The following is a 16,690-nucleotide window of genomic DNA, read 5'->3' as shown; positions in this document are numbered from 1 at the left end:
CTGAAGACCTCAATATGAGTTAATACAGGGGCCCAGTTACTTGCTGAGAAAGGGATGAGGTGGTCATGTAGTGCAGTCTTGAGCGAAATGGAAGTGTTTTGGGGACAGTGACACAGTTCAAAGTAGAGTCAGTAAGTGACAAAGGAAGCGTTTTCGAGCATGTGTAAGGCCATGACATGATTTTCGATGGGGTTATAATGGTCTTCTTGCCTCCCTAAGCTCTCAAGGCATGCTTGGTGTTGTCTCCACCTTTGTCATGACTCCCAAGATGGCAAAGTAAGCCACCAGGTTAGATCAAGTAAACAAAGATAAGTGTTTAATTCCCGCCTCAGGATAACGTCGTGGAAGCGAAGCAGCAGAGTAAATAGTAAATAGGGGAGCCATTTTAGTTGCACCGTGAACTAGTGTTTCATGAACTTAATACACAGACCCTTGAAAAACTATGGGTAGATGATTTCATCTTTTTTCTTTTTAAAGTGGTGAAAAAAAGTTTGTTAGAAGAGCTAGTACACTCCAAAGAATTAGGAGCGGGCCGAGCGCGAAGAAAAACGGCTCAAGGCCCAGATCACTTAATTTTTATTAGTATAATGTTGCTGAATTATGTATGACCATAAATGAAGTATAAACTCCTTGAGCTTAGCACTTTCATAACTACAAAACAGAAACTTTTTTGCATATTACTTACAAAAATCTACAAAGCTAGCAAATTTTAAATCAATTTACTGTGACATGACGTGTGTTTTGCATAAACGTGACTGCTGCTGGGCAGCTGACGATGGCGCCCACTGCTCTAGCACAGGCTCCAGCCTGCATGGCCCGGGCCAGCGACTCATTTTCCCTACCCCATTTCTGTATTCAAACTTCTGCAGACTGCATCCTGTTTCACCTTTCCTCGGCTTGACTGTGTCATCGTCACAATGACCAGCTCTCTGCACTTCGTTCTTATGTGGCAACACTTCAATTTTTTTCAAGGTTAACAAAATGAAAACAACAACTTTTTAAATTTTCATAAAGAATTCATTCAAGAACACATCTGAGAATCTATGCTTAGATTCCTGATATTATCACCTAGTGTTCTTTTTCAAAATTTATTTTTCAGTTATAGTTGACAATACTATATTTCGGGTGTACAACATAGGGATTAGACATTTGTATAACTTACGAAGTGATCCCCACAATAAGTCTAGTACCGGCCTGATACCCTCCATAGTTATTCCAGTGTTATTGACTCTATTTCCTATGCTGTCCTTTACATCCTCGTGACTGGGGTTTCTGTCTTAATCCCTTCCCCTTTTTCACCCAGCCCTTGAGCCCTCCTCCCCTTTGGCAGCCAGCAGTTTGTTCTCTGTATCTATGAGTTTGTTTCTGTTTTGTTTGTTCATTTATTTTGTTTTTTGGATTCCACATATAAGTGAAATCATGATTCTTGTCTTTCTCTGAGTTATTTCCCTTAGATCCATCCATGCCGTTGCAAATAGCAAGACTGCCTTCTTTTTGATGGCCAAGTAATATTCCATTGTCTATCGATGGACACGTAGGTTGCTGCCATGTCTTGGCTATTGTAAATAATGCTGCAGTGAACATAGGGATGCATATATCTTTTCAAATTAATGTTTTGGGTTCTTCAGATAAATACACAGAAGTGGAATTGCTGGGCCATATGGTAGTTCTAGTTTAATTTTTTTGAGGAGCCTCCATACTGTTTACCATAGTGGCTGCACCAGTCTGCAATCCCACCGACAGTGCACAAGGGTTCCCTTTTCTCCACATCCTCGCCAGCACTTGTTGTTTGTTGATTTACTGATGACGGCCATCCTGACAGGTGTGAGGTAGTATCTCGTGGTGGTTTTTATTTGCATTTCTCTGATGATTAGTGATGTTGAGCATCCTTTCATATGTCTATTGGCCATTTGTGTGTTCTCTGGAGAAATGTCTGTTCAGGTCCTCTGTCCATTTTTTAATCGGATTGTTTGTTCTTTGAGTATGAAGTTGTATGAGTTACTTGGCCATGGTTAGTCATCTGGGGGCAATTTTTCTATTTCATATCTCCATTTAAGTGAAAAAGTGTCAGCAGGGTTCTCTGCATGTATAAAAATTTTAAATTTAAAAGTGAAATTTCAAGTAGTAGGAATTCACCAGAAGGTATTAGGTTCCAAACCAAAAAATAATGCATTTTACCTGCACTCTGCTGTAGCCTCAGGTTGCCTGGTTGGATATTGTAGAACGTATGTGTGTCTTGCCACAGAAACCCCAAACCTATTAAACATGTAGCCTAGGGGATAACAGAAGGGAGATCATTCCAGAAATGTGTCCTAACAGACCCTGACATTTGGGGAGTACCCCTCATGCTTATGTGAGGTATCGTAAATGCATATTTTCCTAATAAATGCATTTCCCCCTAATTTTTGTAATCACAGAAAACAGCTGTTGCTGCTGTTACTGCATTTCTATAGATGAAGCAGGCCCAGCACAACAATGCTGCCACTTTTTCGAGATCTCGTAGCTGAATTATGTTTAACTCTGAAGTCGTGTTCCTTTCACAAAACCATCCTGCCTCTAACCTTCATAAATCCATCTGTGATGTTATCCATCTGAAATTAAATGACCTATTATTTAAAATGCATGCCTCTGAAAATCACATATAAATTTAGAAAATAAGACAGCGGGGAAGACATACAGGCTTTTGCTTTTGGTGAAGAGAATGTTCAACTCAGAAAACCCAGATTAAAGATACGTGTTCACTAGTAGAGCAACATGGAAACACATCATTTCATATCTGACTGCAGTTTCTTTCCTTTTTTTTTTTTAATCAAAACAAGTATGAATACATGTTTCCTCTACCTCAGAACTGCTAAGAATCAAAAGATCCTCAAAAGATACGCTAAATGTACTTGTAATCTAAAATCACTGTCACAGGTGAACACTTATTTTCTCATTGAGGGTGTCCCACGTACAGTTCACTCTTATTATCTTATTTTTTCTCAGCAAAATAGGGGACATTGGTTTTCCGTCTTGTAGATTAAGCATTCTCAGCAGGGTGAGAATTGGTTCTTGGTGGATACGCCCAAATTTCTGTTTTTAATGTAGAAGGTACAGATGCACAGACAGTGCACAACCAGATATGTGGTGTTACACTTGCACGGAACGTGTGTAGGGAAAGAAGCATATAGAGGAGGCTCGAGAGAGAGGGACTGTCCCAACGGTGTGAAACAAGTTTGAGAAACACTGTGTAGGCAGATGCCCCATCATGACAAGTGCTGACCTCAGATCACACGATCGTCACTTCCTGACGTCACCTCCAGTCTTTGCTAGGATTTGACCCTCTTACCTTGCCACTCCTCACTGCTACCTCTGCTAAACCTTCAAAGCTGTAGTACATTCTCCCTGTAAAGTCCACAGTTCGGAATTTGCAGGAGACTGCACTGAAGATACATAATCGAAGGAAAGCTCTTTGTTGTAATCTTCCAGCCAGTTGTCTGTATTGATATGTTTATAAGTAACTGCAAAGCTCAGAAATAGAGGAAGGGTCTGCATGACTGTCTTAAAGCTGATGGAGAGTCTTCTGTCATCTCCTGACCATCCACACTAAAGATCTGGGCAGGTGAAGACAGCACCGGTCACTAGGTGGGTACCGCCGGGTCCCTGGGCTTGGGCGGTGCCGTTGTGATGTGACGGCCTGAAGGCGAGCTGTGACGTGTGCCCCTCACTCCCGCTCCCACAAAGTGCTCTTCTCAGTCGAAGCAGAGATCAGTCAGCAAACCATTGATGGTAAAACCCCAATCCTGGAAAACATCACCAGAGTTGCAGTTCCCGTCTTCAGGAGGGTAAAGCAGACACAGGAGGGTCATGCCATCTGTGCCAGGCTTGTCTGTATTCTAGGATGAAAGGCGACAATGAGCCCAAATTACAAACCAAATGCTTAGGCCGTTTTGCCCTGCCGTAATGTTCAATTATGCTGCAGGACTTAATTGCCCAAATCACTGATATTCCTTCAAACTCTTATTATCTTAGAAATGTCAGAAAAATGTATCCTCTCTCATGAAATAGTAGCTTCCATAGACGCTAACTTGTTAATCTCTTTATACCTGACATACTATGTGTGTGATATCCGTGCATTTAAAAAATTCGAAAAATCAAGGACTTTGAAGGTATGCTGTCTGATTTCATATATAGCAGTCTTGAACCATCCTTTTTTACAAAAAATTTTAAATTATCAGGATTATTAAGTTGGGCTTAATAACTATTATATTGGGCACCATTACCATTTAGTAATTCTCTGAAGATATATTTTATAGTGGTGTTTTATAATGTAAATCGGAGAAAATCAAGGATCAAGTATGTATTTTTCTAAAAATATGGTATGTTTAGGAAAAAAATTGAGGTGTAACCTCAACTGAAGTTTTTCTCCTTAAATGTATCGAGTCTAATTGACTCTGTGTAAATTTTGTAATCTTGCGATTCAGACTGTGTGAAGGAAGCCCTAGAGTGTCCCAGCATTTGCTTCCGTGATTGGCTACTTGAGGACCTGTTATGAAGGCCCGACATGGAAAATGCAAAGTAAAAGGCATTGCCTCTCAGTCGCAGTGTCAGGAGCATTACAAGAGACGTCCTCAGCACTCTCAGTATTGAGCGGTCTCTCTGCACTCGGTTTCTAATTACATCAGCCATTATTTTTGGAAGTTTTTACATTGGTGAAACGTTGCCCACTTGGTCATATTCTCAGGTCTTTCCTCATTGAAGTCCAGCTCGTCACAGCGATAATCTTCTATCAACAGTTTTATACGCATATGTTGACTCTGCCAAGTTTTTTGTGTAGGTCCCTTGAGCCGTGTTTGTTTCTGTTCTGATTCCCTGAAGCCTTTCTTGGATTGTTCCTAGTCTCCAAGCCATACAGTTTTTCTCACGCTTCTTAAGTGTCTGTGCTTGGGGTAGTGGGAACACGACTGGATTCAGCGCTCTGTTTTATACTAACACAGCTCTTCTGAGGGGTCCACGCGTACCCTGCAGAAGCAGATTGATCATAGCCCAAGGGACTTGAATCACCTATCATTTGAAGTTAAATGTCACTCGTGACACTAGAGCCAAATGACACTGAAGGTGATGTAGCACAGAGTACAGAGCAAGGGCAGACCAACTGCAGGGCAATTCCTGTGACAGCCATGGGCTTCTCTTCTTCCGCCTTCGTTCCTGATTCAATCCAGAAGACACTGTGTGGGGCGAAGCAAGGCAGCTGCCTCGTGGGAGCGGGGCTTCAGGGCACAGGCAGGGTTTGGCTGCAGCAGTGAGTGTAAGGAGGTGAACAGTGTATCCATGGGGGGGGGGGGGGGCGGAGACCACGGGAGACAAGGTTCTCATTACAGGAGAAGAGGGTCACAAATACAGACAAGAGGGAACCGGTGGCATTGGATTCAAGTTGGAGGCATCAGGGTGAACTCATGGTTTTCAGGTATCAGATAAGTGTAAAGGTATGTAGTTACATATAGACCTACATTGCACATCTGTTAATCCCTAGAGAGATGTAAATGTGTGTGTTTGCACACATACACGCACATAACTCACCGACATAGTCCCTAACTCATCTACAGAGAGAGCCTGAGAACAGTGACACCCTAAGCTGATGAGCACACCTAGTGTCCTCATCTTGGTTTCTCAGCGGAGCAGGAGACAGAAAAGGTGAGCCTGGGACATCTTGTGCCAGAGAGTAAAACAAGTGCTCAAAGAAGGATAGATCATGACAATTGGAAATTGAAGCCAGCTGGAAGGCCAAACCTGGAATAATTCACATAAAAATAAATCAGGATAGAAACATGTCATAACCCATTGAATAAAACAGGAACCCATGAGTCCATGCTGATATAAATGGGTACCATAAACCAGATAAAGAAAATTCGTTTTACAGTAGGATGTGCCACAAATAAATGTAGAAGGAATGATAGAATTTTCAAACTCACCATTTGACAATCATCATAGTAATAAATAATTCAACCCCAGAAAATAATTACAAACAGGAAACACTGTACAATGAAGAAGGCTGGCCGGTGCTGCCTTAATCAGCTACTGAAAATCAACATGATCAGTTATGAGACAGACAGAATTTGTGCACACCCTGATGGGACGCAAAGGACGTGTCATTCTGTGGCATTTCCTGCCCAGAACATCTCTGCCATCACCTGGGTCTAATCACGGAGACGCGCCAGACAAACTTACATCGAGGGTAGTTCTATAAAATAGCATGTCTGTAATCTTCAAAATTCAAGGAAAGGCAAGAAAGATGCAAAAAAGTAGAGACTTGCTAATTCAGTGCCGCTTGTGGTCCTGCCCTGGATCCTTTTGCTGTTGGGGACGTCGTTGGGACAATCGGTGGGACTCAAGTGGAGTCTGTGGATTAGATGGTAGCGGTACATCTGTTAACTTCCTGGCATTGATGGTTCTGTTATGGTTAGAAAGGAGCATATCCTTGTTTGTAAGAATTACACACCCGAGCAAAGGAAGTAGAGAGGAGGTGTCATGCCAGAGCCGACTCGAAGACAGCTCACGAAAAAATGCTCTGCGAACTGGAAGTTATTTCAGATTTTTTAAAATTGCAAAACAAATGTTCTGTCAGGCATAATTACGACTAGAGATTATATCCTTTCAAAACTACAGAGACAAGACTTTTGATATAAACCTACAGCAGGTCTATTTCCTTATTGAGATTTTTTGTTATTTATCAGATACAAAAATAATAAACTTACAGAGAATCCTTAAATGAAGAGAACTGTTTTATTTTTTAACCCACTCAACATACATGCAACACACACACACACACACACTCACACACACACACCCCTCAAAGCCAGTAAAGTAAAGGATTTAAAGTGACTGGTGTAGCTGTGTATCTTCTCAGGTTTCTAAACTTGTGGCCTGAAAACAGTTGGACAGGATTTTAAAAAGCAACATCCTGAAAAAGAGAATGTTGGGGTTTATTGTTTTTGTTCTTTTTGCAAGGTAATTAAGAATGTAGGCCCTAGAGCCAAGCTTCCTGTTTGGAGTTCTGGCCTGCACTTACAAGATACATGACCTCTGACAAAGGATTTGATTTTTCTAGGCCTCAGTTTTCTCATCTATAAATCGGGGTGATAATGTTGAACTCATAAATCTGTCAACAGAATAAATGAGATAATATACGAAAAGCCCTTAGGCTGTATAAGCACTAAGTAAAGCTGGCTGCTGCTGCTGCTGCTGCTGCTGTTATTTCAGGAAAAGTTAAAGTGCTTTCACAAAACCCTTCTTGTATGATTATGTTGGCTTCCTTCTCCTTCGCCAGGAGAATTATTAGGAGGCCATAAAAGTTATGCCTCTGCTGTTAAACCTGTCCCAGGATCCAGCTAAAGCCTGGAAATGGAGCATATGCTAGAAGACAGCAGGCATTGTAATGCAAAAGAAAAAAGACTTGGGCTTCAGAGAACTCAGACTTGAGTTGAATTCCAGACCTGCCACTTACAAGCTTTGTAACTCTGGTCTTGGTCTGTCAAATGTCTATGTACAAACAATCATAGAGATCCCAAGGGCTGTTGGAGGTTAAATGAAGACAAATTTTGCAAAACTTCTAATAAATTGACCAACCTAAAGAATGTCCTCAAAAAATGATGGTTATTTTCCTCACTCCTTTAAAGGTGCAGGAACAGTTAATTTAGAAGAATCAAGGCCTTAGGATTAGAAACAGTAGCAGAGCATCTGAGGGCATTTTTGAGAAGTGTGATAAGCTCGTTGTAGCTGTTTGTTCCTGCAGAGGTTTAGACTACCAACGATGGGCTTAAATTGCTTCAGAAGGAATTTCAGTTGACAAGGAGCATGTCATGTGTTGTGTAATCCCATTCTCGAGAGAAGCTGGAGAAGGGTAGATAACTATCTTTCTAGAACAGCACGGGGTTCGTGCATACCAGCTTTGGAACCAGGGACAATGGACAGACTTCATCTAGTTCCCATCTATGTTTAAATGGAGAGGAGAACATTGACTTTTCTGGATGGAAAAATGGAAGCCTCTCTTTATCCCGCAGAAGGATCGTGTCAGATGCATAATCAAAATTTTTTTCTTTTAAAGAGAAAATGTGCCTCCTTTAGAGAACATTTTGTTCGCCTAAAATTAGTGACTCTTGGTCATTGATCTAGGACTTCTTTAGAACTCTTGCAGATTAGTAAAAGTTTTCCTGTTGCACTTTCTTCTGCTTTAATTCACTCACTCCTGCAACATGTATTTATTGAGAACTCCTAATATTCCAGGCAGTCTGCTAGATGTTGGTTATGAAAACATGAACAAAACAGGTCACTCCCTGGTGGGAGAGGATTCAGTGTACTGCCCTTAAACCTCTGATGGGCTTCGTGGAGCTCTTTGCAAAGGAGCTTACTTTGAGCCATGAAAACAATTAGATTGTTTTGGCTCCAGCTACAGATAAATGTATGTTTGGGGTCTATGAAAACAGGCTTAACTCCACCTCTGCAGCCCTAGGGGTTTCCTTCAAGCCGGGTCCCTGTGTCTCGTGGCCAGCACTCTGATTTGCAGAAGAGGTGCCGTTGTTGATAGCTCATGTGAAATTAAACTTGGGCTGGTCGCTGGTTGAGTCTGTTATGAAATAGACGCTCTCTGCGTCTCTGCTTTTAATACCAGGGAGGAGGTTTCCTTAGAACAACAATGGCGATATTAACTCTCTCAGCCAACTAGTGGTACTGAGGAAAAGTGCTGCTCAGGTCTGAGCTGGCGGCGCAGAAAGCTGCAATGACAGTACACGTGTGTCCCTGTTACAAAGAGCACGGCTTTGCCAGGGAGAGCTGGCGGCTGCAGAAAGCACCCCACGGACACCTTTGCTGGTGCAGTGCGGCTGCCTTGATCCAGATGGGCTCCGAGCATGGTTATTCAGCTGGTGCCTCTGCCGAGATAAGACCCGCTTCCTGCAGATGCCCTGGGCTGCCGTGTTTAGCTGGAGACCTTAATGAGTAATGAATGTGCTGGTCTGGCTGATAGAAAGTATTTCCACCGCCCGCGGCTGTGTTTATAGAGAGCGGGAGCGAGACCACAGGCAGCAATTTGTCCTCTTAGGTATCAGCAGAGTCTTCTCTTTTAACAACTAGAGGATTTATTTTTAACTGCTTGACTCAGTGTGTGTCAGATGATTCGGACCATCGAACTGCAGATTGAAGCGCCCGGCGGGGCGGGGGGAGCTGCAATGGCAAGGGAGGGGGTGCTGGCTGGGAACGGGGCGGGGCTTGAGCATCGTGTCTCCGTGGCTGTGCCTCCCAACGTGGGAGAGAGTTGAGCGCTTCCAGCAGCATGACCGTGTGCAGGTCGGGCTGGGGACTGAAGGCTGATGGCTGCCTTGCTCTGCTTCGAGACGTAACTGCCCAGTGCTGACCGGGGCCTTGTGCCGAGGCGCCCAGGACCCAGGGACCAAGGTACTCTGAGCGCCGGCATCTGCTGCTGGGCACATCGAGCTCTCCCTCCTGCTTGGTGCCGCCGTCTGCAGAAGCCTCTCACCATGATCGATAGCTCCAAGAAGCAGCAACAGGGCTTCCCAGAGATTTTAACGGCTGGGGATTTCGAGCCATTAAAAGAAAAGGAATGCCTTGAGGGGAGCAACCAGAAAAGTCTCAAGGAAGGTCAGTCTGTCTGTGGACAGGGGCAAAACTGCCAGATTTCTGTTCCCATCCACCAGGCTGAGCGTGTGTCTGCTTCCCATGCCGTGTGTCCGCTCTCTGTGTTAACTAACCCCTGCACCTCCCTTACAGGCTGTAAGTTCTGTGAAATGAAAGCTTAATGCTTTTGTTGGTTAGCTCTCTCTCAAGATTCATTAGCTGATAGAACTCGAGGGATTTTTGCAATAATTACTACAGTAAGGGGACTAATGAAGCCAGTCCTCATTTCAGTAAAATCCTTCATTTTGTATATTTTCTCATGGTCCCTAGTTTTTTGCCACCCCTCTTTGGAGAGGCCATTTCCTTTTCAATATTATTCAGAACACTGCTTCTTTTAGGTTTACAAACACACAATTCCAGGAAAATTAATTTTTTCCAATTGACATGTTTACATTTCTTATTGTTTGAAATGAGGGCTAGCTCTTTCTAAATTACATTTTTAAACGATTAGTTTAATTGGTCGTGATGCACACTGCATCGGTCTGTTTTTCAAAGCACAATTATTGCTATTTATTGCGTAGTTTTGTGGTCTTTCTTTTTTTTAACAAAGCAAAGAATGAGCTTAAGAATACTGTCAGTTATGGTTAGTGGCCACTGCACAGGTACCTCACTGATTGGTTTAAGAAAAGGGCCAGAGGTGTGTTCTCTGCTGCCCTGTGTCCTGGCGTACGGAAGGTGACAGGACCTGTGCACGCGCGCTTACTGTGGCAACTGGAGAGCGAGGACCCCGGTGCAAGAAATTTACGATGTACAGAATAAGTTCTTCCTGCATTGGAGCTACGAAGGTCACTTCTCTCAATACTGGTTTCATTTGAAATTTGATTTTCTAGTGTTCTTTGGGAGGAAAAGCCCCACAACCGCCTCCTTCCATTTCATTTGCTTTCAGCTCCTGCCATTAGCCGCCCCCTCATCTCCACTGGCTCTTGCTCGGCTCATAGAGACCCAGAGAGGAAATGTAAGAGTTCGCGCCTGAGGAGCAGTCTGAGCTTTCTCCCAAAGGACAGTCCTCCTTGTTTTCTCATTTAGAGTACGAGCACCATAGGTTGTTAAGGATTTAAAAGAGAAGGATAAGCAACAGTAGTTGGACTTGCTGGAGATGAACTACTTTTGGGTTTGGGCAGAAAAAAGCATCCTGATGGAAGCAAACGACACACAAAGAGGTATAAATAGCTATGCCAGGAACCACACAATAGGGTCGCCTCTGCGTGTGCACAGGAAGCCTCATTGTAGGTTCTTACAGAATCAATACCGGTGGACTTTTTAGGACACATTCTAGATACTCAGTGAGGGGCACTTAAAATTTTTTAAATCATCCCCTTAAAAAAAAGTTAAGCAGTGTCTATGCATTATTTAAGTCAAGTTCAAGTGTTAAGCTACTATTAATACCTTAAATTTAAAACAATTTTCGTGCTACTTGAAAAACTGAGAAAGTAGAGGAAAATGGAATAGGAGAAATAAAAAGGTGTCGCAACAGCAGAATATGATGAAGGAGCGTAGAAAGCAAGGGTTAAAAATATAAAAACGGTACGGGGGTTATCAACAGGGACTGCCGAGCAGAGCTGAGATGCTGACATAATGTATAGCTTGTTTCCCTAAAAATGGTGACCACGCTCTCCATTTATTTATACATGTGTGATAGCAGAACGTCAGAGGGCAAGAGCGTGGACTTACAAGTGAGATACATACTCAGGGTCAGATCTCAGATCACCGTTTTCTCACTTTGTGACTCTGGACAAGTTTTGTACAATGAGGGGAGACAGTACGTACTTCATAGTGTTTTTATGAGATGCCTGGCTTTATGCCAGTTTATCCCTTTTCTTACTTGCTTTTTGTTTTAACCCTTTGTTACTTTTCCCTTCTATTTAAGATTAAATTTTTAAAATCCTGTCGATGTTGACAAAATAGGAAAGTATTTTATATTTTAGTATTATGTAGATTCATGGGTATAAAGAGGTAAGGGGAGAGAATTTTTGTATTTTAAAACATTCCACAGAAATGATTAGATGATATAATTCATCTTTCTCCCCACAGTTGTGTAGAACTGGGTTTTGCTTTCTATCTCAATAGACTGTATTTCTACTCATATTCTGCCCCAGCCAGCACTGAGGGCAAAAAAACATACGGATATCGGGGGTGATCAGGTACCTCAAAGTTAGTGACACGGAAAAAAGATTTGACCCGGTTTCAATGAGAACAGAAAAAATAGGAGGAATTTTGCAGAAAGCTGCTTTTTGATCTGGAGGAGTAGGAACGTAACTTGGTTCCTAGGTGAGCGTGAGGTCCTGGAATTCAGTGTCCGATCACTGCTCGCAGGTGGACACCAGCAGTCAGCTTATCAGACGCGTAGAATCAAACAAGGGACAAGCCACTGCAGAGCTGCGTGTGCCGTTCAGCCTCGGCTCAGACGTCAGCTGTAGTGATCCACGCAAGTTGACTGATGTGGCTGCTGCTGTTGAAATACTGAACACCCTAGAGTCTAATTAGATGCTCTGCTGTTTTGTCAGGAAGGACGAATATATCTGATGTTAGTAATGCCTAATGGTTTATGCCTCATGGTTAAGGGACACCGAAAGTATTATAGTTCGCATCATCTGTGGTCGATTTTCCACTCATTTTTGGCAACATTGGTTTTTGGTTTTGTGTGTTGGAAAGAGCAATCTCTAAGATTTTTTTTTTAATATCTGGAAACTTCATAAGTTTCCAGCTAATGAAGGAGGGATAATTTGGGTCCATTCAGTTCTCAGGTTGGTCTCCCTGGTGCTTCTCACAAGTGGCTCTTCTAAGGACTTGAGGTCACACTGCCCCTCTGGCAGTCGCTCTCGTCTGGCTTATATTGGGGTAGATGGGAATTCCCACTGTTGATGACAGTGCCAGTCGGCTGAAATTATTACCGGGGGGAAACAGATTTTGACGCACGTCATCATACTAGGTTTCGAGAGATTGTGTGACACCTTAACAAGAAAGTTCAGTGCTACCTATTGAAACTGTTCAAGTGTGTGCCGTCTGTGTGGTTGTCTTCACCAGCCAGGGCATGTGGCCTGTTTGGGTAACAAAGCATCTCACCTCACAGCGTTGTTAGTGCTCATGTATGTAAACTGTGATAAATACCAACCCATGTGTGTCATTGGAGAATTTAATTATTTTTTGCTTTAAGTGACACTAGCAGTAAATGTCATGAATTCTGATCAATTTCAAAACAGGGAATTTTCCTCAGACTAGTTTCTTTTGTCAAAGCAGCGATAGGGAATCTCAGTTTTTGGCTTAGCCATAAAAGGGTTAGAACATTTTCTAATGTTCAACATGATGAGATTTACATTTAATTTCTGGTTCTACCACTAAAGAAGGATATTACAAATCACTGATTCGACAACTTAAGAATTACTAATTATGAATTTTGAGAGGAAATCAAATAAATTGAAATGTTTTAATTCAGATAAATGGCTTCATATGAGTCATTATTGAGATAATGAATCGTAATACCAGGCTGCCAGCTAGTTATACCCCATGTTTATCAAAGACAAAACGGGTTTAAAGAGGAAGAGTTGATGTCAGTATGCAGAGCTCTCCTGTGGTCAGAATGAGATGCCACAGAAAGAAAACTGGGTTGCATGTTAATTACCTGGCCTGAACTCACTGCTCTAACAAACAAACAACCAAAGCGCTTTTCTTGCTCAAAACATATCCAAGGTGGATTGGACAGCTGTCTGAGTCAGCTGTCCTCAAAAAGTGACTCAGGGATCTGGGCTCCTTTCATTGTGTGTCTCGGGCGCAGGGGGTGGGGGAAGGAGTTACAGATTTGGGGGACCACCTTCCCAGTCTTTCCCAGGCTGGTCAGTAACCGTTGAGAGAAAGCATGTGGAAGTTTGTGGCAGATTGTGGAGTAGACAGTGGAGTAGATTAACGTGGTGCTGGGACGTGGCTATGGTAGGTCTGTTTATGAAAAAAATGCACGTTTGTCTGAGATATTTTGAGGAATCCAACCTGGGGAAATAGATTAAATAGATACCTTTATCAAAGCACCAGAATGTTTTTAAGTGATGGAAACCATCTCACTCATACTCTACCTGTGCTGTCCTTTAGCCACATATGGCTGTTTAAAATAATTAAAGCGAAATACATTTTTTAAAACTTCAGCTCCTTGGTCCCATGAGCCACGTGTCAGCTACTCAGTAGCCGTATGTGGTTAGTGGCGGCTGTGCTGCACAGTGCGGATTGCAAAGCGTCATCACTGCGTGAGGTGCTGCTGGACAGAGCAGCTGCTCACATCCCTCCTCCAAGCCTTTGCTCAGTGTTGCTCTCGCCCCGCTGTGCAGGCTCAAAGGCCCGTAACCCTCTCCCCCTCCCATTTCCTAAAGAAAGTCACTTGATCTTGTCAGCTAAAAATAAGTTTTTCTCTCCCACATATTCCTGATAATTGATCTGCATCTCTTTGTGCCTTTTCAGCTTTTGCCATGTGATAGATGTCAGTACTGGCTTCATTATTAGACCATGATGTTTCCTGGAGATGGAATCGCTCTTTGGATCATTTACTACCTCACCCCAGTTTCCTGCCTCTCAGACTCATTATTATTATGCAACAAGTATTTAAAGAGTACTGTAACCCGCCCTGCCTTCTGAAAGAGAATATCATTTGAACTATGACCTTCAGATATAACTTACAATTCAATTATAAATGAATAGTGAGCCCCAAATGTAATGCATTGGGGCTGGAGGCAGTGTTGAGGTGTATGGGATTGTTTGCCCATGCCCAGAATGACCCCTAGGTCATTACTACCGTGTTTTCCCGAAAATTAGACCTAGCCAGCCTGTCAGCTCTAATGCGTCCTTTGGAGCAAAAATTAATATAAAACCCGGTCTTTATTTACTATAATATAAGACCGGGTCTTATGTAATAGAATATATAATATAATATAATATAATATAATATAATATAATATAATATAATATAATATATAATACCGGGTCTTACATTAATTTTTGCTCCAAAAGACGCATTAGAGCTGATGGTCTGGCTAGGTCTCATTTTCGGGGAAACAGTAGGTTACTAGAATTAGTATTTATTATTTGATTTTTGTCATCTGCCACTTCCAGCTGCTTTCCCTTTTCTGATTTGCTGCTTCTACTTTAAGCAAAAAATTAATGAAATGTGGTAATGGAATCCTGATTCTATTGTTTCAACTGAAATGTACGGCGCCGTAGTGGGAGAACCTAATGGACAGTTGAAGTAAAGACCCACTACAGCACCTCCTGTGTAAGCAACGCACATGAATTGGGCAACACCTGTTTTGATTTCCCTGGGAATTTTTCTTTTTTCGTTTTCTGCCTGTATTCTACATGATTGGAAGTGGTGTACAAGTGAGGTGTCACTAAATTAATGTTTTTAAAAAATAAATCTGAAAAGTAAGATATGGTCCTTATAATACATTTAAATGATTCAATGGTTTTTTTTAAATGGGCACATGCTACTTCTGAGATGAAATGAAATAGTTTAATTTTTAATTAGAAATCGTTTCATAGGGCAGAAATTTGAGTGCTTCTACACAGCATGATGTCAGAGGTTGTAATCCTCTAAGCCGCGACATCCAAGGAGCTCATAGCGTAAAAAGTGAGAAATGAAATGATAGCGTAGGACTTAGAATACGCGCACGCATAAAAGGGATACAGAAGAAACCCGGTGTGCTTGGGTCTGAACGGTGAGGGTCACAGTGCAGGGGCCAGGCCTCCATCCTGTGCGGCGACCCGGCCAGCCCTCTGCGTCCTTGGCATCTGCGGTGGGGCCCGTATCCTTCCCCTGAAACATGTTCCTCCGGGGTTTCCTGTCTCCTTAAGGGCACCTCTGCCCAGCCGTTGGCTCACACCAGGACCCTGAGCGGGAGCCACCTTAACACCTTCCTTCACCTCCTCCTCAAAACCTGTCACCAAATCCCGCTACCAAATCGGTCACTTCTGCCTCAAAACGATTACATTTGTCCACAGCTTATCCACAGCACTGCTGCACCAGGGCCACTACCAGGTCCTCTTCCTCAAATCCAATCTTCACTCAAGTAGGGATGGAGCCGCCTAGCTGATCCTGACCCCCACCTCCACCTTATCCCCACCCTCGACGCGGTCCCCTTTATTGAGTGAGGCCCTGCCTCTGTCGTACTTTTCTACAACGTACATTTCCCCATTTTAGAGGGATTAAGAAAGAGCTTTCACCCATAAGCACCTCTAGCTATAGCTGTGCAGTGAAATCCTAACACAGTGGTAGACTTGCCCCCCAAATAAGAAATATAAACAGTATCTTCTGTTGGAATACATAGGGTAAGAAATCTAGAAGTTTGGGTGTAGAAACAGCACAGTCCTACAGATTAAAAACTAATTGTCTGAAAAAACAAATCAAGATTGTTTCAACCTCGCCTCTGCATTGTAGCTGGTGATCGAGCAATTAAGTGGATGATTTTGCTTTTAAAGTGCCTGTTGTATGTATTATACTTCCATTTTACCCCACTGTGTACTTTATTTTCACCAATTTTTAACCAAATGACACTTTTAAAAACGCATGTACGTGTGATAGCTTTCTGTATGTCTGCCACAGGCTAATGTTATCCCAGCGTCCGTACCAGGCCCTGGGTTAACCTCATGGTGTCATACCACGAGAGCATACTTTAAATTCATTCCAACTTTTGACAAAAAGGAGAAGGGAATTTGTGCGAAGGTATGATCAGTTTAAAGAAACATGCCCCATTTTTAGCAGTCTGTTTCCATGGTGACAGAAGCAGCAGCCAACCACAGAGTTATCAAAGTGCCTGTAAATTTCCAGGGCACAGTGTTGAAAACATTGTCTTCCTGACCTCATGCTGCAGATTAATGCAGGCAAGCTGCAGTGTGTTAGCCTGGCCTGCTGGCTTCTTAGCTTTCACTTCATCTGGCTCTTTGATTCCAAATAGAGGGTAAATGCTGCATTCCAGACTGTGACCCCCTTACCAGCAAGGGACTGTCGGCCATTTAGAATTCCACCGTTTGTACCACCTGTGTCTTC

At 42.7% G+C, this 16,690-nt stretch overlaps 1 protein-coding gene across 8 annotated transcripts in view; it reads left to right on the top strand.

Annotated features, from left to right (window-relative positions):
• The window catches only part of MRTFB (myocardin related transcription factor B), a 236,981-nt gene that overhangs the window by 158,959 nt on the left and 61,332 nt on the right, over positions 1–16,690 (top strand). For 2 of the 8 annotated variants that reach the window (XM_074322644.2, XM_019750673.3), the window contains exon 1: positions 9,265–9,633. The exons of the other annotated variants lie outside the window; for them this stretch is intronic. In XM_074322644.2, coding sequence (XP_074178745.2) covers positions 9,513–9,633 — 121 coding nt within the window. In that variant the 5' untranslated portion in view covers positions 9,265–9,512. Of the gene's footprint in view, positions 1–9,264; positions 9,634–16,690 lie in introns of those variants that run through there. 8 annotated transcript variants of the gene reach the window in all.

The sequence above is a fragment of the Rhinolophus sinicus genome, chromosome 10 (assembly GCF_057876585.1).
Source record: "Rhinolophus sinicus isolate RSI-liver-muscle chromosome 10, RSI-T2T, whole genome shotgun sequence".
In the NCBI taxonomy this organism is placed as follows: Eukaryota; Metazoa; Chordata; class Mammalia; order Chiroptera; family Rhinolophidae; genus Rhinolophus; species Rhinolophus sinicus.
The sequence above is the reverse complement of the archived record's forward strand: the minus strand, read 5'-3'. Positions and strand labels throughout refer to the sequence as shown.